We start from the raw sequence: 27859 nt of genomic DNA, 5'->3' as shown, positions 1-27859 counted from the left end.
AAAAGACATTGCGATCATCATTGCCTTTAGATGTGTTTTGGGAAAATGAAACTCATCATATAATTCAGGATGTTTTTATAGAAGATGATTGTAATATTTCACGAGGTTTAGGTAATATGACTCCCTCAATGTATGATCTTTCTCTTTGATAATAATATGGGTAATACTACCTGACGGGTATCCCAACCCGTATTCAAAAAAAAAAAATCGTGGTATTTATTGGACATCGCTTATTTGTAACATTTACACACAGGAAAAAAAAAAAAAAAAAAAAATAATCAAGTACTTGTATCGTAAAAACGAAAAGGGAAATTAAGGACAGTAAAATACATAAAGTAATGGGTAGGAATTTCACTTTCTTATCTTCTTCCCTATGCCTTCACTCAGACGGATCACTATTGAAAAAACGTATTCGTTCTCCTCTCTTGTCCGACTTGTTCGTTCTTCTTCTTGAAACAAACAGAGTCAGATCCAAACACCATCTTCGATCCAGAAACTTCTTGGGCGGGGACAAAGGTACGGTTATGCTTATACCTCTCTCTTTCGATTCAATTCAGTATTGATGTTCTTGCTCTGGTTGGGTAAGGCGTCTAGGTCTTTATATGAGAATATCAATTTGGTGATACGAATTGATTTTTCTTTCAATTTTTATAAGCGTGAGGAGAGTAGAATGGTTTTGTTACGTTTTGGTTTTGTGTGGGATTGGCTTACAGTAGAGTGCGTTTGTTTGTGTTGTGTTGTGAAGGTGTGTGTGTATGTCAGTGAATACGAATAGTGAGATGGATCACAATGAGGAGGAATCCGGTGGTGGCGCCGGAGCTGAGCCTCATGGGAAGCAAGATGATGAGGTACGTGTATACGACTCTGTCACACTTTTTAGGGTTTAGCTCGTGTCTGTTTATAATTGAATTTCGTAATTTGTTTTGTTTTTGTTTTTAGGAAGCTGTTGCTCGGCTTGAGGAAATGAAGAAATCAATCGAGTCGAAGATGGCTCTTCGTCAAAGCAATTTGAACCCTGAGAGGCCTGGTGAGTCAGCAAATCATATTGCACTATTCTTGTGTTAATCATACTTTTCGGGGGAACTATGTTTGTGTCCGTTTAAATGATCTTCTAATCTATTAAGCAATTGGTAGTAATTTACGTGATGGAAACTAAGATTGTTTCTTCTGACTTCCAGACTCGGGATTTCTGAGGACATTGGATTCCAGTATTAAACGCAACACAGCAGTTATTAAAAAACTAAAGCAGATAAATGAGGAGCAGCGAGAAGGGCTGATGGACGACTTGAGGAGTGTCAATCTTAGCAAATTTGTTAGTGAAGCTGTTACTGCGATTTGTGATGCCAAACTTAGATCGTCCGACATACAAGCAGCAGTTCAAGTATGATTTTCAAATGCATTTACTACTCTGATTTTCTTCCTTTTCTATGCTCCTATTAGTATTTGTGTTTGAGAAATTTATTATTGTTTATACTTGACAACATATTAGTCTGACTTTCGTTCAGGAAATGATTCCAAAACTGTTGTTTAATACTTTTATACATTTGAATTTGCTTGAGAACAAAATGATTACGTTCACATTGTACATTAGAGTCAGTTGAACCACACATAATTCTGTCTTTGTGGGTTCCAAAATGCTCTAGATTTTCTGATCGTAAATAAGAGTAAACAGAAACTCGCTGAGACAATGTGCTGTACAATTAACATACTAGTCGAATTCTAGTTGCTAATAATGCTGAAATGGAGAATTACGTTTCTCATCACTTTTTTATGTCCAGTTTTTGGGGCTTAAATTGAAGTTGCCTCACAATGCAAACAATTTGAACACAGTTATTGGTCGTGGTTCCAATGTTCCTGCTTCTTGTTTTGTTTAGACCTTGGTATTAGTATTTATCCCTTATTATTTCTGGAAATAAAGTTCTCTCATATTAGGATGTCTCGTGACACGCCTCGATTGGAAAGAATGGTAATGTTTTTAACTTAGCAAAAGGTGAAGTGTATGGGTCTTGCATTACAATATTTTTTGTAGTGTTATTTGTTAAATGGGTCTTATTTGTTGGAGTGCTATGCAAAGTTTCCTCTCTATTTCTGGTGCATAAATGAAATTGCTGCATCAACATTATACATAGATTTCATTTTACACTTTTCTAACACTAGTATATTTTCACAGATCTGCTCTCTGCTTCATCAAAGATACAAAGATTTCTCCCCAACCCTTGTTCAAGGTCTTTTGAAGGTGTTCTTTCCTGGAAAGTCTGGGGATGACCCAGATGCAGATAGGAGCCTGAGGGCCATGAAGAAGCGTAGCACTTTGAAACTCCTTTTGGAACTTTTCTTTGTTGGAGTTATAGAAGACGGTGGTATTTTTGTGAATGTTATCAAAGACCTTACCAGTGGAGATCACTTAAAGGACCGGGAAACTACTCAGACAAATTTGACTCTTCTTGCTAGTTTTGCTCGGCAGGGAAGAATGTTTCTTGGTCTTCCACTCTCTGGGCCAGAAATATATGAAGAGGTATATTTCATTATTTAGTATGTCACATATTTCAATATTGTTTTGTATGCTCTGGCTATTAGTTAATATTTAGTTATGGTATCGCACTGTCATTTAGCTCACGATATGATCAATTTATAACCCTTTTTTTGTCCTGATTTATTTTTATTTTTATTTTTATTTTTTATTTTCCTCTGATTTGGTGTCTTCATGTTCATGGAAGTCTTGTATATGATCATAAGCTTATGTTTATTTTCAATCAGTGCCAATATTAACTGCTGCTTTTTCTATCCTATCGTATCTTCTGATTGCCACAGTTTTTTAAGGGCCTTAATATCACACCGGATCAAAAGAAGTTCTTTAAGAAGGCATTTCAAACTTATTATGAAGCTGCAGCAGAACTTCTTCAATCTGAGCATAATGTAAGAATTTTGCCTCTTTTTATTATGATACATGTGTTTATTATTATTTTTTGGGGTGTTTTTATGCATCTAACAATTCTATAGTCTGTATCTTGTTGGTGCAATGCTGTCACAATTAATAAAATTTTCCTGAAATTGTTAGTCACTTCGCCAAATGGAGCATGAAAATGCAAGAATCATTAACGCTAAAGGAGAGCTCAGTGATGATAGTGCTTCTTCATATGAAAAGTTGCGGAAATCTTATGACCATTTGTACCGCAATGTCTCAACGTAAGTGGTTTTACAATTTTATCTCATTATATGTCACTATTCCGCTGTGACTGTGTTTGTCAGTGATAGTTATTAATTATTTCAGTTTTCTTGTTACATTCTAGTTGTCTACTTTACATTACACCTTTTAATTTTTAAAAACTTTAGTCATGTGATATCTAGTATCCTTTCAATTTAGTGCTTTCTCCATGTAAGTTAATTTAACGAGTTAAAATATGTTTATCACTACTGACCTTATGTCATGAGTATTATCAATCTCTGAAGGAGTTCAAGTTTCTCTATAACCTCTATTGTCATTGTTTCATGGGGATGTCATAAGCCAAAACCGCATAGCTGTCTACCATAAATATCGACTAAAACAAACTAGATGGACTAGATACTGCCTCAAGCTGTTCTGTTGGCTAATTCAGTATACTAGTCTTGTGATTCTCACATGCAGAAATTTTTAGTTCTTTTTGAATTGGTAGATTGAGGCATATGTTGTAGATCTTAGCATGATCAGCAGTTACTGATAACTGTACACTAAGATTTCATGTAATGCACCAGAAGGAACTCACAAGGAAGGGGATGCACCTTTGTTCATGTATTGGATTATAAATTAAATCTATGAAATTACTGGAAAAGCGTCTCGGGGTAGCTATGGTAATCAAAACCCGGAAAAGTATTTGGAGTGTACATCCTATGAAAACAACAGCTGAAGAAAGAAAAGAAACGAATCCAATAAGATCTGGGTTTTACCTCCTAAACATGATTTCTTCAACATGAAATCAATAGCCCCAAATTACTATTAAACAACATCATCTGTGGTATTGTCCCTGTTACTTTTGATCAAATTTTCTAAGCCTTCCAGCTCCTAAAATATGTCACTGATTACTTTCGCTATTTACTTTTCTTGGTTATACTTATGCTTCAGTTACTTTTTTTCCACAGTTTAGCAGAAGCACTTGATATGCAGCCTCCAGTAATGCCAGAGGATGGTCACACAACTAGGGTTACTAGCGGAGAGGATGCTTCATCTCCAGCTGCTGGAAAGGATTCTTCTGCACTTGAAGCCATATGGGACGATGAAGATACTAGGGCTTTCTATGAATGTTTGCCAGATCTTAGGTCTGTCTCAGTTGGATGTTATTTGTCTTACACTCGTCAAAAAAGAGAAAGAAGAACGCCCTTTAGTACGATACGATTATAATTGTTTTAGTTCATCAGTGAGTTGGATGGTGGTTCCTTAAACTTTAGTGATTTACTTGAGTTATAGTAAGATGTTTTTATGTTCTTTTCAGAGCATTTGTTCCAGCTGTGTTACTTGGAGAAGCAGAGTCAAAAGTCAATGAGCAATCTGCAAAGACCCAAGAGCAACCAACTGTAAGGAACTTATCTTGCATTCTTTACTGGCTGTACAATTTAAGGATACTGTACAATTTCATGTTATGGCTGCCACATGATAAATTAATAATTGTTTAGCACGCGCAAATAGTGGGAAATACTCCTTTCGTGAGTACATTGGTTCGTCAACTCGTATCTCTTTCCATTTATTTGATTGCCCAGCTGTTGATTCTAGAGACTTCAACATGATAATTTGTGAATGAAATCTTGTTCTTGGTATCACTTTTCACGAATTCTGTATGTCACCAATTTCGTTTTACGCTATGGTGTCATTTCTCTCCTTGTTTATCTTCTGTTTTCACTTTTCATAATATCGTCTGTCATGAGAAAATAAAAAGAAAAAGAAAAAAAGAACGAAAAAGTGTGGCTCTGCTGATGATAATGACCTTGTTCTTTGATAATCTATGTATTATTGTTTGGGGTACATGGCCAGTTTGCAGTTATTTTGTCTGTGGATAGCATATACGATGTGAACTATGATTTCTTTGCAACAATAAGAGCCATGTTACTCTTGTGTTGTCTGTCTTGTTTTAGACTCGTACAAATCTCTCTCAGATGAACATTATCTGATATAATCATCTTTAAGGAACCTGCGGCTGAATCAGATCAGAATCAACAGGCTACAGAAGAGGCTGCAGAACCTTCTGCAGAAGTTGGTGCTTTACAGGAAGGAAAAATCAGAGAGAAAGGAAAGGATAAGGAAGAAAAAGAAAAAGAAAAAGACAAGAGTAAAGATGCTGACAAAGAGAAAGGTGACAGGAAGGGAGAAAATGAGAAGGAGAAACTAAAAAGTATTGAAGGCACGAATTTGGACGCTTTACTACAAAGGCTCCCAGGTTGTGTGAGCCGTGATCTCATCGACCAATTAACTGTAATTATATCTCTGACTGACCTTTACTATTCAACTCTCTCTCTCTCTCTCTCTCTCTCTCTCTTCCCACATCATATGGTCTGTTATGATTTGTAATGAAGATATTGTTTTGAATGTCTTCAGGTGGAGTTTTGTTATCTAAATTCTAAAGCAAATCGGAAAAAGCTTGTGAGGGCAGTGTTTAATGTCCCCAGGACATCATTGGAGCTACTGCCGTATTACTCACGCATGGTCGCCACTCTGTCAACTTGTATGAAGGATGTATCATCCATGCTCCTGGCTATGTTGGAGGAGGAGTTCAATTTCTTAATTAATAAGAAGGTAAGTTTTTCATGCTTAAGGTTTTTTTTTTTTTTTTTCTAAAATATTTGTTTATTATTATTTTTATTCTCATATTTCAGTTTGATATGTTCATTATCTTGATATTGAATTGTAATTCTGTGCAGGATCAAATGAATATTGAAACAAAGATTAGGAATATTAGATTTATTGGAGAGCTTTGCAAGTTCAGAATTGCGCCAGCTGGCCTTGTGTTTAGTTGTTTGAAGGTAATGCACATAATTCTAGTAAATTATGCATTTTTGTCTTACTATCTCTGCTTTCGTGATAGTTTAGATCATATCTTTCACTTCCATTGAGGCATTTAGCTTGTGAGCTGTTTGCATTAATTGATCCCGTCTTCTTGCCAGGCTTGTCTGGATGATTTCTCTCATCATAATATTGATGTTGCTTGCAATCTTCTTGAGACCTGTGGGCGTTTTCTGTATCGGTCTCCTGAAACTACTGTGAGGATGGCTAACATGTTGGAAATATTAATGCGCTTAAAGAATGTAAAAAATTTGGATCCTCGGCACAGCACTCTTGTTGAAAATGCTTACTACCTGTGCAAACCGCCTGAGAGATCTGCACGAGTTGCTAAAGTCCGTCCTCCATTGCATCAGGTGTAAATCTTTTTTATGGTCAATTCTCTGATTTTTTGTTGTTGTTTATATTATTCACTGTCTGAATTAACTCTTTTTTACTTATTTATTTCCATTTTCAGTATATAAGAAAGTTGCTATTCTCAGATCTGGATAAATCCACCCTTGAGCATGTGCTGAGGCAACTGCGTAAACTACCATGGGGTGAATGTGAGCCATATCTTTTGAAATGCTTTTTGAAGGTTCACAAAGGGAAGTATGGTCAGATCCATTTGATTGCTTCTCTCACTGCTGGCCTGAGTCGCTATCATGATGAATTTGCTGTTTCTGTTGTTGACGAGGTTATTTCTTCATCCAATTTATTTTTTGTTGCATTTTTATTATCTATTGTAAAGTATACTTCCATTATTGTAAAGTACATTAGTTAAATTTGACTAAAGCCAGAGATCCAAAGTTGGGGGAGGAGGTTTAGGGAGTTGGATACCCTTTACACATACCATTGGGTTCAGTGAAAATGATATGGTCTTTAATAATTTTCCTTTGGTGTCTACAATATACTGCATTTATTATATTATTTATGATGGAGTGTGGTGAGCTTCCGAAAAGGAATGAATTCAATCTAGGAGCAAGTCATATGCTGTAAATTTGGCAACTCTTACGATTTGGGTTCCACATTACATTCAGTTATTAATAGTTACTGCTAAAAGGACGAGTGTTTGTGGAGTTGTGGGTAACATTATATAGATATAAACTGGTAAGCTCATAGCAAACCCTATTCCCCAACACCAAGACTATAAAAGTTAACAATAATTATCCTCTCAGAGCTAGGTGTGTATTTTTGGCAAGATGGAAGACTTCTGCTTTTGAGCGAGATTTTCAAAGTTATATCTTTACTACTTTCAGGTTTTAGAGGAGATCAGACTTGGCCTAGAGTTAAATGAGTATGGAATGCAGCAAAGACGAATTGCCCATATGCGATTCCTAGGAGAGCTCTACAACTATGAACATGTTGATTCTTCTGTTATATTTGAGACTCTATACTTGATTCTCATATTTGGCCATGGCACAACAGAGGTAAAGTTCTGTGTGTTTCCATTCTGATATCTTTGAATAGCACTTGTGAATTATTGCCTACGCTCTGCTGGCAAATCATGGGATTAGGCTTTCTTTAGGCATGAAAAACGTTGTTTATTTATTTATTTATCTTCATTTCATACTGTCTGAAAACTTTGATTCGATACGAGAACATGAGATATACAACCACCAGCTACATATGTCGCTGGACATGTTTATCAGTTTATTTTATTTTCTTAAAGTTATCAAGCCAATAATACTCTAGGGAGTCTTCTTTTGATGACTATATATTAAAAGTGGAGGTGTATGCAATGCATATATAGAACATAGCTAGTGCTATGACTGCTATCTCACATTGTTGCCATGTTAAAGTATAATTTTGATGACTATATATTAAAAGTGGAGGTGTATGCAATGCATATTTATAACATAGTTGTATCTTACATTGTTCCCATGTTAAAACTTAATTAAAAGGCAAACAAGTGAATGAACCAATGTTATTTATTTGTCAATGGGGTAAGCACTCATATATAGAGAAAATGATGTTCTGAGTCATCAATGGTGTAATGTGGTTTTTTAATTGTTGGAATAGCAAATTTGTATTTGCGACTGCTGATTACAAACCCAGCCCTCTGCTTTCTTACCAAATATAATTTACACCACCTGCTCGAGAGGCCAAGCCCATGTTGGAGTCCATCTGAGCTTTTGTTGCTTGGAGGGTTTGTAATTGAGATCGCTGCGTTCTCTTGTTCATTATTGGGTTTTTGAATTGGTGCTTATATATATGGGTTTGTAGTTTAATTGATGGAGTGTGAGTGGATAAAAGAGCTGAAATGATGGGCCTCGAAAATGAATTTCCTACAAGGACCCTACATTGCTTGTTACACTTAAGTATTCTCAAGTATGTAACTTTTTGTGTTTCATATCCATCTCTTCTTTCTTTGATACACATCTGGTTGTGATGGTACAAAGTTCAAACTTAGGTAGAACCAGAATTTTTCACATGCTTACAATCAATTTGCAAGCCTAGTAGTGTGGGCTTTTGATTGACATGAACACTAAAGCAGTTGGTTTTCGAGGTGCAACAAATGCTGGCAAAGTGTCTTGTACTGATTTTCTTTTCAGAAATGCGCATACTTCATCAAACGGATCCGTGCCACTTTAAATTGCATACATACGGATGGCTTTATCATTTGTTTTGTTTGGTGGAGTTTGATTTTATCATTTAGATATATGAGTCTTCTTACATGGTCATATTTTCTATTCTTTGTTACCAGCAAGACGCACTAGATCCACCAGAAGATTGTTTCCGCATGAGGATGGTTATTACTCTTCTTGAAACTTGTGGACATTACTTTGACCGAGGCTCTTCTAAGAGGAAACTTGATCGCTTCTTGATTCACTTCCAGAGATATATACTAAGCAAAGGTGTACTACCACTAGATGTTGAGTTTGACTTACAGGTCAGTCCTGCTGCTCGATTCAAACACCATCATTCTCCCCCTCTACCACTCGAGGCATGCAAGCATAGAATAATTGCCACTAGTTTGTATTGCTAATGAAAAGTGAAGAATAATTTAGGAATCCAAAGTGAATCCCCCCCCCCCCCCCCCCACCACCTTTCCTTTTGTGTAGCTTTATTTGAGATATTGTGTCCTGAGCATATTACTCTCATTTGTGTTGTTACTGTCCTATTTACTGGAAAAAAGCTCATTTAGTTGAGCACTTGCAGGACTTATTTGCAGAATTGCGTCCCAACATGACTCGATACTCATCCCTTGAAGAAGTTAATGCGGCTCTAGTAGAACTTGAGGAACATGAGCGTACTGTCTCTACTGACAAGGCAAATAATGAGAAGCACTCGGACACTGAAAAGTCTTCAAGGAGAACTACCCCCAATAAAACGACAGTGAATGGACAGAGTGTTGTGAATGGTACAGAGGAAAATGGTGTGGTCCATGAAGACCATAGAGATAGTGACAGTGATTCAGGAAGTGGCACTGTTGATCCAGACAGGCATGAAGAAGAATTGGATGAAGAGAATCATGATGATGGATCAGAGAGTGAGGACGACGATGATGATGGGGGTGGACCTGCTTCCGATGAGGACGATGAAGTCCATGTGAGACAGAAGGTTGCAGAGGTAGATCCTCAGGAAGAAGCAGATTTTGAGCTGGATCTCAAGGCTGTAATGCAGGTCAGATTTAGATTATTTTTGTATGCTCTTGCTGCGTCCTCATCTACACAATACTTCTATTTATCATGTGATGCTTATCAGCATTCTGAATGAATGGAATTATGGTCTCTGACTCTTACATTCATACCATCCATGGTTGGTATGCTAGTAATATTTTTCATAATTTTCCGATGCTGAAGGGTTACAATTAAGCACATCTTTTGTTTTTTACCCATCATATAAATTTTTGAATGCAGGAAAGCATGGAACAACGAAGGCAAGAGCTGCGAGGTCGGCCTACTTTGAATATGATGATACCGATGAACTTGTTTGAGGGGTCCATCAAGGATCATCATGGACGTGTCGGAGGGGACAGTGGTGATGATGGGGATGAAGAGTCTGGAGGAAGCAAGGAGGTCCAAGTCAAAGTTCTTGTGAAGCGCGGTAACAAGCAACAGACAAAGCAGATGTCCATCCCTCGGGATTGCTCACTTGTACAGAGCACGAAACAGAAAGAAGCAGCAGAGCTTGAAGAGAAACAAGACATCAAGAGGCTGGTCTTGGAATATAATGATAGAGAAGAGGAGGAACTTAATGGATTAGGGAACCAAACTTTGAACTATGCGCAGAGTGGGGGCAATAGATTTGGCGGTCGTGGCGGCACCTGGGAAGGAACTAGTGGCAGAGGTGGACCACGTCGATATCATAGTAGCTATTCTGGAGCCGGAGTTTATTACAGCAGGAGAAAGTGAACAGTATGATTTTGCAAAAATAGTAAAGGCGAAACACTCCAGCCACAGGTTTCCCTCGTTTTTTGCTGAGGTGATACATTCCTACTGAAATCGTTGCTTAACTTACAAGTTGAACAATAAATTTGGAGAGACAACATTCCTATCCAATGGTTAAGCCATCAGCCGTGGATTTCTGGGGACATTCAACTTGGCCTTTATCTCCATCTGGCAAAGGCTGCAAGGCTGTCATATGCTCAAATACACACGGGAGACAGCGGACTAGGCTAGGAATCAAGAGATTGATACACAAGAAGAGGGGGGTGGGGGTGGTTGTGATGGTGAGATTCTGATATGCAAATATGCCATTACGCGCTAGATCTTTTACATTAGTTAGGACTTGATGAATGAGTCCTGCGTGTATATTTGTCAATGTGAAGTAAAATGCGATGTAAACTCCGCTTGGGTTTTACGTCATATGTTCCATTTTGTTTTCAGTCTTATGTGCTGGAATAGTGGGAATAGTGTATCAGTGTTTTGAGCAAAGCCTTTTTTTGAGCTGTTGACTCATTGCCACTACCGCTTTCCTTGACATATATTAGCCTCTCAAACACTAGCCAGGATGAATCTTTGCATGCTAACAAGAATGAGCATACGCCAATGTAGTTGGAACTTGGAACCATCATGAGTAGGTATTCTGTCATGTCTTAATTATTGAGCACGATAGGTTCCCAAATTGCACTAGGTAATATGAGATGTGACAATTTCCTAGCATATCATAGTTTGATGGTGGTGTTGAGGAGCAGGTTTGTGCGGCTGCAGTTTCTGAGGTAAGCATAAGTTTCAAAAGATGGCTTTTCCCCGGAAGAAATGAAATCAAGTATTCCCCAAGTCTGTAGCTCTGTTTATGAATCAGGCATTTGTTCTTGTCTGTGCACGACACTAATTGGATCTACGGCAATTTAGACTTTTAGCTTTTCTCCTAAGATGTTCACTCACATATATACCGTAATACCAACAAGAAGCTCAGAAGGAACGCTTGATTGGCCATGTGGTGGTCGTCTGCTCGAGATTGATACATTTTGGCAGCTACATTTATTTGTCAATATGAAACTTCCCACTTGGGGTTTACAACTTTACATCCAATACATGTCCCTAAACAAACAATTTTAGGGAGTATCCATGAAGTAGAGTACTATCAATTATGCCACTGACCATATTATATGAGACACCCACTCCCACAGCCTTCAATAATTGGGTGATGAGCAACACCATTAGAACTACGAGGAAGGACGCAGACCCGTACTTGAATAGAGTCTTAAGAGTCGATGGACTCAGGACCCATAACCTGAAGGGACCCAAAATTTTATTTTCTTTTGTGTGATTACATTGGTTTAGTTAAAAACAATAAAAAATAATTAACAGAATCCAATTAAGGTGGTGTTAGATTACAAAAGAGAAAAATGAATATAAAATCTTACCCATTATTACTATAATTAATTACTATTTTAGAAAAATGAGCAACCTAAGTAAGATATTTGTTGCATAAATAAGATTTTTAGTAGGATTTTTAATGTCTTTTGTTGTTAGATTTTGAGTTTATAACTTTAATTCGTGAAATTTTTTGTGTGTTTCTTAAAATGAGAAAATAAAATTTAATAAATATTATACTTTGAGGGCCTAATTTTAAAAGTTCAACTCATGCCTGAAAATCTCAGGTCCGGGCCTGGAAGGACGGAACCAACCAAATAGCGACTCTTAATCTCCACAACCATCATCAGCCCCTTCAGCTGAAATCCATTTAGTTACGAGTCATCCGAGCTTCAATGTAATTCATTTCGATGAACATTTATTTAGTCGTGGATGGCCTAAGCTGGTTACGATGTCAAAGCTTAGCTACCACGGCTCACATTTTCCCCATTAGGTCAAGCAACCGAGTAGCTAGGGTTAGTTTATCCTGTTATCTATTGCAGATACATTTGCCAAGGAAGGGATGGAATGCCCAGCGGCCAACAATGGAATTCCAACTGATCCACGTACGTACCCTTGTTTAATATTTACATGGACGACTGCTCAAGCAGTGTTGCAAACTTGCAATGACTCAATGAGATTAGCAATATGATCACACATTCACATCTTGACCATTCCTCAATGCAATATTCATCACCTTAACTACAATTGGGAAGGCATGCATGCAACCATGCCAAGAAGACATGTATGGTCGACAAGAAGCAAGAGCGTAAGCTAGAGACTTTTTTTTTCTTCTTTTTTTTGTTTTGTTTTTGTCTGTCCCAAAATTTTCACCATCCTTGATCTAATTGATAAAATTAAGAATTAATTTCAGTTTCTCACCTGAAGTTTGATGTTGGCATCATTTCACCCCCCGTACTCTTAATTTTGAATTTTTACCACCCAACCTCTCCAATTTTCGTCTTCCGTCCCCCATCTCTCGTGTTCCGTCCAACTCGCCCGTTAAGTTGAAACGTTGAGGGTTAAAATTACGAGACTGACCCTGAATAGATTTTTTTCCCTCGCTTAATCTCAAAACGCGGTTCTTTTCCCTCTCAGTTAACCCTAACACAGGCACAATTCCCCATTTTAGATCTAGAACCCGATATCTTTGTCCAAAAGATAAAACAAGAAGAAACTCATTCTCTAAGGGCTTCACAGAAATACCCAAAACAAAGATTGAAGATTCAAAAGGAGATTGAGGATTGAGACCCGTAACTCGTGGTGGTAGATGATGAATGGAGACCGCGAGATGAATTCGAAGGAGATGCGCTTCCGGATTACAGCCGTAAGCTTTCAATCTCAATCATGTTACTGTTTTTGTTGGAGTTTGGATGTTATATTATGGGTTGACGGTTTCGATTAGGGTTTTTGTTTCAAGGAATAGGGTTTTGTACATAATTGGGTTCTGGTTTTGGGGATTAGGATTTTCGGTTGAGTTTCTGTTTCAGTTGTAGGGATAATTGCAGGGTTTCTTGTGGGAGACTAAATGGGGTCTTCGTAGCTTCAAGGTCACTGATAATGAGTGATTTTGAACTGAAATAAGGATTGAGATATGATAAATTATTAGGTTTGTTGTTTGCTTGTGTTTATGGTTATGAATAAAGTAGGTGAATAAAAGCAAGTCCGTTGGTGTGAGTGTTGTGCTTTCTTTTTCTTTTCTTTTTTTTTCCTCTGAGATGCTTTGTCAACTTTTGCATAATTGAAAGTTGGGAATGTCAATGGTGCAGCACCATCATGTGTGAGTACAGTGTTTGTGGTTTCTCTTAAAATACTTTAAGTGGTCCAAAAAACTGTTAAGAATTGTTGTCCTAGTTTTAATTAGGTTTCTACTATTAAATAAGGATTCATTAAATAATGGCTTTCTTCTTCTTGATTTTACTCTTGTATTCAACTTTCAAATAAAATAAGATTGTTTTGTTATGTAGGTTACCCAGATTACTTTACAGTGAAGTTGTATCATGGAGGTTATTTTAGTGGCAATGAGTATGTATGTGGGAAGGTAAGTTTTTATGACAATGTGGATAAGGATAACATGTCACTTATTGAAGTTGATTCAATGTTGAGGGGGTTGAATCAATAGTATGGTAGCCAAAGGATAGATTATTGGTATAAGTGTGGAACTGAGGGTGGGGATTTGAAAAAAATTGAGACAGATTTGGATGTGATAAACATGTGTAGTGGAGTTCCACAGTATAGGCTAGTGATTATTTACTTAGATCATTGGTGTTTGAAACCAGATTATGTGGATATTGATGAGGAGGATGACTTCATGGAAGAGTATCATGATTTTGCTTTTAGTCAAGTTGCTTCAAGTGGAGTTGTGATTGAGGAGTTATCGGATTCATCGAGGAGGCAGTCTAGCGGGGCACCAAAGAGGGCAGCTGAAATTGTCATTAAAGAGCCAAAATCAGTTCCTACTTAAGCTAGTGCAGCTCAAGTGAATGCGTCTAAAGACAAGGGGAAGGGAAAAATTATCCATGAAGTACATGCTTCTGAATTTGATGAGGAAGACAAGCTTTTCAATGTTCATGTGTCAAGCTCTGGACCGAGACTTAAGACCAAGGGTCCCCAATGAGCCAAGTTACCTTAGTGATACTGAGAATTTGTGGTATGAAAGTAGTTCAGAAGATGAGGATTATGACCCCAAGTTTGACAACGAAGATTATGTTGAGTATGGTTTAGATGAGGATTGGTTAGGTGATATGGAGGTGGAGTTTAATGCACTTGGACAATGGATAGGAGGAGTTGGAAAACAATCCAGTATTGCAGGTGGTGAGAATGAGACATACGATGAAGATAATGAAGCAATGTTTGGTGCTGTTGACTCTGACGAGGAGTGTATTGGGAGGTCAGCTAGGATCTGATGGGGAAGTAGATGATGATGATTACCCTGAGTTAAACCCCAAAACTGATATGTTGGACCCTCAATTTTGCCTAGGCTTGAAATTTGCAACCCTAAAGATTTTTAGAGCTATTGTTAGAGAAAGAGCAATTCAAAAAGGGTGGATACCAGTGCTTGCGAGGACTGACAAGGATAAGATTAGGGTCATATGCAAAGCTGACAATTGTCCCTTTGAGATGTATGCAGGTAAGATGCAACATTCAAGCACTTTGCAGATCAAGACCTATAGGTCTGCACACACTTGTTATAGAGTGAATGAGAACCCTACGATTAGGGTACCCTATTTAGTGGATAAGTTTGGGGAGGCTATTAAGTTGAACCCAAATTGGGAAACAAGTATATTTTTAGTCCATGCTCTCTAACATTAGTTTCTAATTCAGTGTACTTTTTTTTTTTTTTTTCTTGATATAAATTTGGTTGCTTTACAGAGTCCCTTGCACAACATATGTCAGTTGGTGTGAAGGCAACAGTGTCAAACTAAGAAGCATACAGAGTAAAAAGGGCGGCCTTGGCTCGTTTAGAAGCTGACATCAAGGAGCAATATGCAAGAATAAAGGACTACGGGGAAGAACTTAGAAGAGCTGATCCAAATACCATTATTGACATAAAGTGCGACTTCAACACAAGATTACCTGTTTTCAAAAGGATGTATATCTGTTTAGGAGCACTGAAGTTGGGATTTAAAGCAGGCTGTAGGTCTATGCTTGGTCTAGATGGGTGCCATTTGAAGAGCTGTTATGGAGGTCAATTACTCACAGCTGTAGGGTTGGATGCTAACAACACAACATGGGTATTAGCATGGGTTGTGGTGGAGATGGAGAGTAAAGATAGTTGGGAGTGGTTTTTAGACTTGTTGGCGAAGGATTTACACATAAGGGATGAGGGGGCTGGTTGGACCTTCAGTAGTGATAAACAAAAGAGGTTGTTGCCTGCTTTCGACTCGGTTATGCCACTTGCAGACCATAGATTCTGTGTTAGACACTTGAGGACAAACTTCAACAAATTATTTCCTGGCAAGGTGATGAAGGATCAGCTTTGGGCATGTGCAAAGGCAACAAATGAGAACTTTTTTGCCAAAGAAATGATCCTTATGAGCCAACTAAATCCTAAACCATGGGATTGCTTAATGCGTAAGTAACTCGTGTTCTTAATACGTCGTATGTAATTTGTTTACAATTTGTTCATTTTAATGAAATGTTATATTTTTTATGATTGTAGATCCTAATAAGCCTTCCAAGCACTGGTGTAGGGCTTATTTCAGAACACACTTGAAGTGTGATGTTTTGTTGAATAATTTGTCTGAGAGCTTCAATGCATTTATAGTACCAGCTAGAAAGAAGCCAATTGTGAGTTGTTTTGAAGAAATAAGAGTTAAGCTGATGAGGAGGATTCATGTGAGGAGGGATAAGATGATGAAACATGAAGATACAATCTGCCCCAAACCTAGGGAACTCTTGGAGAAAAACAAGGTTAAGGCAGCAACCGATTGCATACCTATTGGCTAAGGTATGCCACATATTAAAGTTCAAAGCCTAGGAGACAGCAAGTATGTGGTGGACCTTCAAGCCCGCACTTGTGCATGTAGAAGATGAGATTTAACTGACATCCCATGTAAACATGTTGTGACAGCCATTAATTTTATGAGACATGCCCCTGAAGATTATGTTGATCTATGCTACTTGAAGAAGACCTACATGGTAATTTATGTTAATACAATCAAGCCTGTTAATGGTATGGAGTTGTGGTCCATGAGTCCATTACCCCCAATCCTTTCCCCACTATACAACCGACAACCAGGGAGACCAAGGACAAACAGAAGAAAAGATGCATTTGAAAGGAAGACAGCCATTGATTATACCAAGCTTGGCAGAATTTAAAGGTCTCTTAAGTGTGGCAACTGCAATCAAATTGGTCATAATAGGAAGACTTGTCATTGACACTTGCCACCCAAGAACAAGACCTCAACAAGCAGTACCAAGAAGAAAGTTGGATGCATCTACATCTCAAACTCAGGTATGAACTTTATTCCTCTCTATATCGTGAAATTTGGTTATTGGTGTGTCTATTTTCATTTGTGTGTATGTGTTGTAGAACAACACTAGCAAAAAAGGACCATTGAGCACAAATGATTTGAGGAAGAAGATACAACTAAAGGCACAAAGGCTGAAGGTAACAATCTTGCTTTACTTGTGGTTGTTGCATGCATTATTAACTATTGGGGTATTTGTTTGCGTGTTGGTGTGTCTTTATGTAGGAAAAGAGAGATTTAAAGAATGCAGAACAGGCAGCAGGAGCAGCAAAAAAATCTAATGTGTCAAGAGGATCAAATGGTAGATCTGCAACAACTTCAAGACCTTCTGCTGCTACTACAACAATGTCAAGTGTAACAACTTCTACTCCGGCAATATCAAGAGCTACAGCTCTTACTCCAACAAGGGTAAACCCACATCCTAAACCTTCATCATCTAGACAAGCAACATCTACTAAGTCATCTACAAGAATCAGATCAACCGATGGGAAAAGATAGAATTAGGTCTTGTATGTTGTCTTGTTAGCATGCCTTGAACTTTGTGATATTAGGTTTGTTAATGTTGCTGCTTTTTGTGCAACCTTGAGTTATGTCAATTGGTTGCTAGCTCTAATTTTTTGACAAAATGATTAGAGCTATAGGCTAAAGCAACTTTCTATTTTCCTTTTTGGTTTAATGGATGTAAAGTATTCATGGTCATCCATTTGGGTTATAATGCTCAAGACAATGTATGCACCAATTTATTATATGTAATATATGAAGACTCCTTTAAAATCTATATTTGGTTGTGATTGTCATTTGTTCATTCACATAAACGCAGCAGGTTTTTTTTTTTATACTGGAATTCCCTAAATATGCTATTGAATTCCCTAAATATGCTGCCAATTTGTTGTTTCCATATTCTAGTACTTAATGGATTTGTGGTGGTTCAAATTTTGGCGGCAAATCTTTGTATGTATAATAGGTTAAGTTTATGTTGCTCATTTCAATTTTTGGATATAATATTGTGTGAAAATGACCATTTTAACCCTCAATTTTCAAATTTAACAGACCAGTTGGACAAAACATGAGAGATGGGGGACGAAAGGCTAAAATTGGAGAGATTGGGTGGTAAAAATTCAAAATTAAGAGTATGGGGGGTGAAATGATGTCAACATCAAACTTCAGGTGAGTAAACTGAAATTAATCCTAAAATTAACTACGGTTTTGGGAATCTGAATGATGAAGACATTAACTCCAAGAAAATCAACAAAATTATTGTCAATATCCTTCTTCAATGGCTTGATCGCTCCCTTATTGGTGCCTTCATCTTCTTCCACACCACAATTGCCACAACAAGCCTCACAAAAACAATCATCATAAATCGGTGGCTTACTAAAATCCACAACACCATCATTTTTCTTTTTCTGAATTATTATTGACTGAAAAAGTAAAGATAGAATTTGAACATTCATAGTCGAAACTAACAAGTTCTCCCCTTTCACCCAACTCACACAACGGAGCACAACGATGAAATGAACCAACGCATATCTCCCCGTCAGAACCGTCACCATCTTGGTTGAAAGTTTCTATGCGATCAATACATTGACAATAGGTGGTAACGTTTTTCTCCCCATCGGTACTCTTACGACCCCGTCGTCAAGCTTCAATACGATCAATACGTACCGCAAGTTGCTGAAACATCCTTTTGATTTCAACCATGTCGTTGCTGATGTCACGACCCTCCATTCTGAAACCTCCGCCTCTTTGTCCGACTTGAGACATGGAATCCACTAAGCTCTCGCCCGAGCTCTGATACCAACTGATGTTGATCATGTATCCGAGAATACGTCTCTAACAGTCACTAGCAAACTTGTAGAAAATGACAAATCTATGTCACAAATAAACTGATTTAATTCATAAAACATAAATTGTCTGACAACTATTACAATAGCCATATTTAGATGATTTATAAACGGACAAGAATGTAAGAGCATTTCTAACAGATTTTCTCTTCGACCTAGCCGCTCTGCTAGGGTTTCGTCTCCTTTGTCGAAAAACAAACTCCATGGCCGCTGCTATTGAATCCTTGGGATCGGCTTTTCAAGCCGCTTCATCTAGATTACTGCTCTCTTACTCTTCTCACATCAAGATCGGTATTGAGAGAGGCAAAGCTGTTTAGGAAGACCATGCATATCTGGTGGGACGCCTTCTGGGCCCAAAAGCAAAATTTCCAAGATTCAAAGGGACGATCTCGACAATATGGAGAATGAAGAGAGGCCTCTCGGTGTCGGATGCAGGCGACCGGTTTGTCTTCCAATTCGAGCGCGTTGCAGAACGAAACCGAGTCTTGCATGGGGGACCCTGGCACTACAGAAACACCATGTTGGTGTTAGGGTTGTATGATGGGAGGGGAGATCCGTCTGCCGTCCCTCTGAATACATTAGAGACATGGGTGGCAGTAGAGGGTCTTGTTCATAATTTGAGGAACCCTAAAGCCTTAAATATGGTGGGATCTGGGTTAGGTCGAGTTATTCGATTTGATCAGACTGTGCTGAAGAGAAAGGAAGAGGTTCAAAAGATCAAACTGGAGTTTGATGTGCGAAGGCGCATCCGAGTTTGGCAGGAAATTGAGTTCGAGATGGATGGAACAGTGGCAGAGGTGGATCTCACCTATGATAAGGTGAAGGGTTTTCGTCGATTGTGTGGATTGTTCATTCATGATGCAATGGGGTGTGATCATATGATTCAGAAGGAGAGGGAGGCGCTGAAAGCTCCGTCGGAGGAATTCGATGAGTCATTTGTCACTATTCTTGAAGTCAATCGGACATGCTGCGCTGAAAGCAAAGGTGGCTAGGGTTTTGTCGCCTACCAATTCACACTCACAGCATTTTGGTACATCTGGGGGTAGTGAGAGTTCAGTTCTCTCCCCTATAAAAAAAGTCTAGAGCTCTGGAAGTGTCATCTGATGCTACAGCAACCAAAGTTCCTGTTGTCGCTGTTATACAGAATACAGTGGCCGGAAAGGTTTTGATAAGAGTTGAGAAGACTAGGCCGACTGTCACACCCCAATTTTCGAAGGATAAATTTTAAAAAATTTGGGCATGATAACTCACAATAATAAAATTCCCAAGACCTGTTCAACAACTTAAAGAAGACTAATCTCAATTGCAGAAATGTAATGTCAACACAACTCAACATCGAGTCAATATTACATTTCATTGTTTACATAACTTGAAATTTAAGAAATGAAAACACTCGAATGAATTTAATGCTGTCTACCAAATATAAAAATATCAAGTATACAACAACTAAAAACCCTGCCACTATATATGCCTCCGCCTCAACTTTGCTGATCAACACCTGTAGGTCTAACCCCTACACCATGAATTGGTGCACCGGGTTGTAAACAACAAACCCGATAAGCTAAAAGGCCAATATGAATAACTCTAAAAAATAACTCAACCCAACATCACATAAAATAAAAACGGAAATTCCTGCTTAGAACTTAGTTCAGGAATTGTCTCAAAACAATAAAATTCAAAAGAGAGTAAATAAGAAAACACAACAATTCACACAACAATCAAATCATAAGTGAATTTTACAAAAAGGATAGTTCAGGAATTTCACAAAAATCACACAAATAAGATTAAAGAATCTTCTGCATTAAGCATAGTTCAGGGGATACTCAAACAAGGAATTTTAATGACAAAAATTAAGAACAATGTTAAAACCACATAACAAATACTTTTACAATATACATGTACCCATGAGTCCCAGATATCAATAAGGTATCTCCCATGACCTACAACAAACACATGTACCATGAGTCCCAGATATTAATAAATATCTCTTATGACCTTCAACAACAATTTATGTACCCATGGGTCTTAGATACATTAAGGTACCTCCCATGACCTACACCGACAGACGGACTAGAGCTCTATTCGTAACCGTAACCAATCACCTGGCCAAAGGCTTAGAACCCAGTTTGACTGTCCAATATCAAATCACAAAATAATAATAGCATCATAACCGTAACTAATCACCCGATTAAAGGCTTGGAACCCGGTTTGACTATCTACACAACATTTCACATAAGGGTAGAATTATCATAACCGTAACCAATCACCCGATTAAAGGCTTGGAACCCGGTTTAACTATCTAAACCACAAATCACAATATAATAAAATCAACATCAACAACCCAATAGCACATCATAAAATTATATCTTTCCACATAGATATATTAATATGCACAAGACATAGTTATTCCCACAAGAATAACCTATCAAGAACAAAAAATATTATAATTTTATGAACCTTAAAAATAATTATATAATAGGAAAACTTGTTTTATCTTACATATGAGCCGTTGGCGATCAAGCTCATATATTTTAAAACAACCAAAAATAAAATTTTTACATTAAAATCATCAACAATAATCATCATCATAAACCTTATCATCACCACCATCATCATCATCATAATAATCATTTATCATAATTCATCATCAGTTTATCATCATCATAATAATCATTATCATCAACACAATTTTATAATAATCATCATCAATAATTGGTCCCAAGTGAACCTTGGTAAGATGTTACTCATCTAAATATTCTCGTTGCGTCTTCACAATAAACTCAAGAGCCAAGCTCAAATCAATTCCACAAGCTACCTAATTAACACAATTGATAGCCTTTAGCACATTCGGATTAAAGGATAACAAAACACCCTCAAACTAACCTTAGCCCAAAAGAGGACAACCTTCCAAGGTCATTGAACTTAACGACTAAACAAGGCTGCCTCCAATCCTCATAACCTAAACTCAAACCTCACACAAACCTAAGCTTAAACTTAATGTCCTAACATGCAATACTTACACAAAACCTAGAATTTCCACATCTCAACAAGCTCACAATAACAAGAGCTAGCTAACCACAGAAACCTAGAGCTAGGAAACTGCTGGATGCGTTGCCATGCGCCACCACAGGCGGCTGAGAGTGGGCCCCACGCGCCACCCCAACAACTTCAAAATCTGGACAAACTTCCAACAGTAAACTAGTAGATTGAAGCAAGAGGAGCATCTTTTATACCTGAAGGTTGAACCCATTCGGCCGGAAACGTCCAAAAGAAAACCGGCTGCCAAGGTGCCTCAATCCGACTTCTAGACCTCAAAATGAAGTGAATGGCAGCTTGAAACGTGCTTAGAGGGAAGAGTGATTTAAGAAATGGGCAGCCTCGCCTCCAGTCGCCGCCGTACACGGCAGGAAAACCCTAGGTTTGGAGTCGGGTCCGCCACCCTCCGCTGCAGCGTTCGATTCTCTCAATCCCGCTCAAGTCGTCCTCACCCACCTACACAAGGAGGATCACGCCGAGGAGAGAAAGAAAACCTGATCGGTGCTGCCGTTTGGGTCCGTCGGAAAATCCGGGTCGGGTCAACCGGGTCTGGGTCGAGTCGGCTGGAGAACTTTGATACTGAAGGTATCGCGAGAGAGAGAGAAGAAAGAGAGAGAGAAAGGAATGGGTTCCGGAAAAATGAAATGGAACCTAGAACTTCTCTTATTTAACCCAAAAATCCCGTAAAGCCACGAACTTCTGCTGACCATAACTTCCACATACGAAGTCCGTTTTATGCGTGTCACATGTCCACAAACTCGTATCATTGTGCTCTACAACTTTCATGAAGGAAGTTTTTGAAAATAACTTACAGAAAATAAAGTCAACTTTTGGCCACTTAAAACAAGCACCTTAAAATAAACTCCCGAAACTTCAACTTCGCATAAATCAATAACAATTTCCATAAATAATCATTCACTAAATCTGGAAATAATACCAGGAAATTGATATGAAAATCTAGGGTATTACACGACGGCTAGAAAGGAAGTGGCAGTGATTGGTACAACCTCAAAGGTGATACCGATGTTGCTGGACAAGGAAGTGCCGAACAAGATCATTGGTAAGAAGCGTAGTGGCGTAGAATGCGAGAGGAGTGGGAAAAGGTACCGAAAGTTCCCCGAACCATCCTTGGATATTATGAATGTTGGGATTGCTTTGGCTCATGACAAGAGGAAGCTGATTATTTCTCCCCAAAAAAAGAAGAAGCTGGGACGTCCGTTTGGAAGCAAAAATCGTTCCAAGGAGGAGTTGGAGCTGGCAGCGGCGGCTCAACCGAAAAAGTAGCAGAGCCACAAGAAAACTAACTCGTCTGGTAACAAGGGAAAGAAGCACCTAGTTCTGATGAGGGCATGATCATAAATCCTGTTGAGGTGAGTGACTTTCGAAGGCTCTACTTTGACTTGTCACACCCCAGGACCCATTCCGCCGTAACACGATATTGTCCGCTTTGGGCCCACCGGCCCTCACGGTTTTGTTTCCGGCAGCTCAAGAGCAGCTTCCCAGTAGGTCACCCATCCTGGGATTGCTCTAGCATCAACATGCTTAACCTCGGAGTACCCATCCCCTCCGAAGCCGCTGAGCCACCAAAATGCCTCGTGTTAGATTGGAGGTGGGCATGTACATATACAGCACATAACCCTTCTCCGTTTGGCCGATGTGGGATATTACAATCCACCCCCCTTGAGAGTCCGACGCCCTCGTCGGCACACTCGCAGCACACGGCAGAGTGGCTCTGATACCATTTGTCACACCCCAAGACCCATTCCGCCGTAACACGATATTGTCCGCTTTGGGCCCACCGGCCCTCACGGTTTTGTTTCCGGCAGCTCAGGAGCAGCTTCCCAGTAGGTCACCCATCCTGGGATTGCTCTAGCATTAACATGCTTAACCTCGGAGTACCCATCCCCTCCGAAGCCGCTGAGCCACCAAAAAGCCTCGTGTTAGATTAGAGGTGGGCATATACATATACAGCACATAACCCCTCTCCGTTTGGCCGATGTGGGATATTACACGACTAGTGAGTTAAGGAAGGAAACTGATGGCTCTGAGGTTCCGGTGGTGAGGGTGACTGAGAGTGTTCTGCTTCAAACTACCAAAGGGAGTGCGTTTGGCACTCCGAATCCGGAAAAGATTTAATCTTTGTTTAGGTCCAGGTAACTAGTTTTTTCGTGTAAGCTTGATTTTTTTCTTTGAAACCTAGTGTACCTGTAAAATAAAAGTGCTTAACCGAACAAGGTGGGTGTACTTAGGATTTCATAGCTTATGTTTTATCTAGTATAGGATTTGCAATTTTGCAAGACGATGTTTTCTGACGACCCCATTGGGGTACGTCATCTTTGTACTGCTTGCTCTGATTTAAATGGAATGACCTTTAGATCAGAAAAAAAAAAAATGGTTTATAATACTAGGAGAATAAGCAAACTCAAGCTAAAAAGGAAAGCTAATTAAACGTAAATCTTAATAATTATAAATATTTCCCTAAAACTATCTTAATAACACAATATCAAATATTATGAATCTATAATTTAATATTGCCGTATATGCACCTGCATCAATAAGGAAGTCGAGCCCGCCACCTTTCTAGTTGAAGACGTACATGCTGGTGAATGAAGATGGGTCGGCGTTCGTGGTATGACAGTCGACCGAGTTTGCTAGAGATCTCCTCCCAACAAGCACAATAACTTCTTTAGCTTTGTCAGGCAGCTCAATACTTACGTACGTGTTAATATAACCTCATTTATTATATAGGGTAGTGCTAGAGGGTTTTAATAAGATAGTTTTAAGGAATAAAGACGGGTCGGCGTTCATAGTGTGGCAGCCGATCGAGTTTGCTAGAGATCTCCTCCCAACAAGCACAATAACTTCTCTAGCTTTGTCAGGCAGCTCAATATTTACGTACGTGTTAATTATAACCTCATTTATTATATAGGGTAGTGCTAGAGGACTTTAATAAGGCCTAAGATTTATGGTCTTAATCATATGTGGCATATGTCATGTCACATAGACATATCATCAATTTAATAGATCATGTCATTTCATTCTTAGGTAAAAATACAATCTTAACCTTAATAATTAATGGATGCTACATGACTAATATGAAATATTTTCTTACTCTTTTAATATGGATACGTATATACCAAATTTAGTTAATTTATTAATAATAATGACCGAGTTAATAATCATACAAATTAGGCTTTTATACCATAAATCAATTTCGTAAATTTCTTAAAATTTCCGTCTATCTTTGTGAATCGAAATTTAGTTCCATTTTAATATTTTATTTTGCAATTTAAAATTATGATATTTATATATAAGCCATATTCTGTATCGAATTTAAAAAAAAATAGAAAAATCTCTATCAAATTTCTTTTGGATGATTACCTGTGTGTGTGTATGTAAAAAAAATTACTTGAACGAAATTGTTTTTTCTTTGGACAAATTATATATGTATATATATATATATATATTTCTTAAGAACTCGTGGTTTTGAACAAGTATATTCTCATAAATATATGTATTCTCACACTATATGTTACGTTCAATCTAAGCATAATAGTGATGAAGAGAAAACGAGAAAGAAATGTTAGAAATATATATTTTTTAATTATAAAAGAAAGACAAATCAATTTTTTTCTCTTAATAAAAAGACAAAATAATCTAGAGTCATTAGATTTGAAAGGATAAAATTGTATTTTTGCTTAAGAACGACATGACATAATCATTTTAATTAGTGATGTGTCTAGGTGGCCGGTGGCATATATTGTCACACCCCGGGACCCGCTCCGCCGTAACACGATATTGTCCGCTTTGGGCCCACCGGCCCTCACGGTTTTGTTTCTGGCAGCTCACGAGCAGCTTCCCAGTAGGTCACCCATCCTGGGATTGCTCTAGCATCAACATGCTTAACCTCGGAGTACCCATCCCCTCCGAAGCCGCTGAGCCACCAAAAGGCCTCGTGTTAGGTTGGTGGTGGGCATGTACATATACAGCACATAACCCCTCTCCGTTTGGCCGATGTGGGATATTACAATCCACCCCCCTTGGGAGTCCGACGCCCTCGTCGGCACACTCGCACCACACGGCAGAGTGACTCTGATACCATTTGTCACACCCCGGGACCCGCTCCGCCGTAACACGATATTGTCCGCTTTGGGCCCACCGGCCCTCACGGTTTTGTTTTTGGCAGCTCACGAGCAGCTTCCCAGTAGGTCACCCATCCTGGGATTGCTCTAGCATCAACATGCTTAACCTCGGAGTACCCATCCCCTCCGAAGCCGCTGAGCCACCAAAAGGCCTCGTGTTAGGTTGGTGGTGGGCATGTACATATACAGCACATAACCCCTCTCCGTTTGGCCGATGTGGGATATTACATATATAGCATGCTACATAAGATTAAAGTCATAAATCTTAAGCCTTATTAAGACCAAGAATCATTTTCATATTATATATTCATTGTTATGTTATGCATGCGCTAAGATATTAATGCTAGTCTCTTTACATGTTTGCTTGTTGGGGCGCCTTGGTCCTCGCCATTCTTGTAAGTTGTAAGAGTTCAATATCCAAAATATCCTCGAAATTTCCGTTTTTTACTATTACCGATATTAATTTTCATATCTTTCCGATATTTTATATTTAGTCTATTTTTGGTCGAATATACAACTTTTAGATAAAATTTAGTAAAATTTCCATCGATATTCGATATTATCTCGATATATCCATCGAGATTTCATTTTTTCGAACCATCGAAATTTCCATGATCGTCGATATTTTACTCCTTGACTTGTAACCTTTGTCTAGTGCCTCTTTGAGTTTGTTTTCTAGTTTATTTGTTGCTAGTTTTCCATCATATTCTGCTCAGCAAATTACCCAATCTTAGAACAGTAATGTTCACCTGGTCAGTTATCAACCAAGAGATTTATGGTCAATCACCATTAGATTTAAAACAAACTATACTTAAAATAATTCTCCCCACCATTAGATTTATATTCAAATGTGACTGACCATAAAAAGTGATCATGACTATAATCATCAAACCACCTGGACTATATATATATATATTAATAGTGTTCACATGGTCAGTCACCGTTAGATTTGCATCCAAAAGATGAAAACAAAACAACTCCACTTAAAAATAATTCTCTCCACCCTTAAATTTAAATCTAATGGTAACTGACAATGAATATTTTGGTCAGTCACTGACTAGGTAAACATGACTGATCAGTAAACGTGCCACCAAAGATTAAAATATCGTTATCGGTATATCTATCGGTACTTTGAAAAAACGAGATATCAGATATATCGGGAATATCCGGGAAAAAATATTGGGATTTTGAGAAGAATTTTTTTTTCTGAAATATTTAAATTATTAGATTTACATATAAATATTACAAACATCAACTTCATCTACATCTAGAATGAGAATCTAGGTTGTTGATAAGATGCACACTGGTTCACAAAAATATAATAATTAGACTAAGACATATGACTCATATAGTACGAATTGTTGTGTTGAATATGATAATCATATATCTCTTTAGAGCAGCCGACTGTTTCCTCTATAAGTAGATAGTAATGATGAATCCAACTAGATAACTGATCACTGACTTCTGCTCATTGATTATAACCATAAACATTATAGCCAAATTAGTTGTTGCCTTCTTAAGATTCATTTGAGGTTCCAGTCTCACTACCTAAACTGATAAACTCAAAACTTAGCGCAACCGAAGCTGCATCTTGATCATCATTTGCACCTATAGTCCTCCTCCCATACATAGTATCCTCTTGCGCTCCATACCTATTACTTCTAAAGTCATGATCATGATCTTGGGAGGCATAGTCGTAATTTTCTTCAGATGAAAAATTGTTCAATCCTCCCACTGTAGAAGATTGTCCATATTCATTCAGATATACTCGAGGGAATGACTCATCTCTCGAATATTTGTTAAACGTGATTTTTCTTTATGTGAATTTTTTTAAAAGATATTTCTTTAATATATCGTAAATATTTTAAATGTCGGAGATATTTGACTGTATCGGAGAAATATCGGAGATACGGTGGAAAATAAGATATTTACCTCTCTAGATATATCGGTCATTCGAAAAAAAAGATATCGGAGAATATATCAGATATATCGCAGAGATTTTAATCCTTACGTGCCACAAATGTCTTCTCATGGTAAAAAAAAAAAAAAAAAAAAA

General features: G+C 38.1%; 1 protein-coding gene across 1 annotated transcript; it reads left to right on the top strand.

Moving 5' to 3' along the window:
* The first annotated feature begins 375 nt into the window (after positions 1-375).
* LOC101296765 (regulator of nonsense transcripts 2-like) lies at positions 376-10903 on the top strand. The gene is made up of 18 exons (XM_004296912.1): positions 376-516; positions 746-848; positions 940-1027; positions 1179-1381; positions 2171-2515; positions 2812-2916; positions 3059-3186; positions 4117-4293; positions 4467-4548; positions 5156-5440; positions 5564-5761; positions 5887-5988; positions 6130-6381; positions 6483-6701; positions 7264-7434; positions 8712-8897; positions 9167-9631; positions 9868-10903. Exons 2-18 carry the CDS (start codon positions 756-758, stop codon positions 10360-10362), a joined length of 3594 nt encoding a protein of 1197 aa, XP_004296960.1. The 5' UTR covers positions 376-516; positions 746-755; the 3' UTR covers positions 10363-10903.
* The last annotated feature ends 16956 nt before the right edge of the window (positions 10904-27859 follow it).

Source organism: Fragaria vesca, linkage group LG4 (genome assembly GCF_000184155.1).
Source record: "Fragaria vesca subsp. vesca linkage group LG4, FraVesHawaii_1.0, whole genome shotgun sequence".
In the NCBI taxonomy this organism is placed as follows: Eukaryota; Viridiplantae; Streptophyta; class Magnoliopsida; order Rosales; family Rosaceae; genus Fragaria; species Fragaria vesca.
The sequence above is the reverse complement of the archived record's forward strand: the minus strand, read 5'-3'. Positions and strand labels throughout refer to the sequence as shown.

Excerpts from the sequence above, each read along its gene's own strand:
- LOC101296765 (XM_004296912.1), top strand. The coding sequence starts at position 756 with ATGTCAGTGAATACGAATAGTGAGATGGATCACAATGAGGAGGAATCC. Across the intron at positions 5,762-5,886 it reads ATTTCTTAATTAATAAGAAG|GATCAAATGAATATTGAAAC; the intron begins GTAAGTTTTTCA and ends AATTCTGTGCAG. Across the intron at positions 8,898-9,166 it reads ATGTTGAGTTTGACTTACAG|GACTTATTTGCAGAATTGCG; the intron begins GTCAGTCCTGCT and ends GAGCACTTGCAG.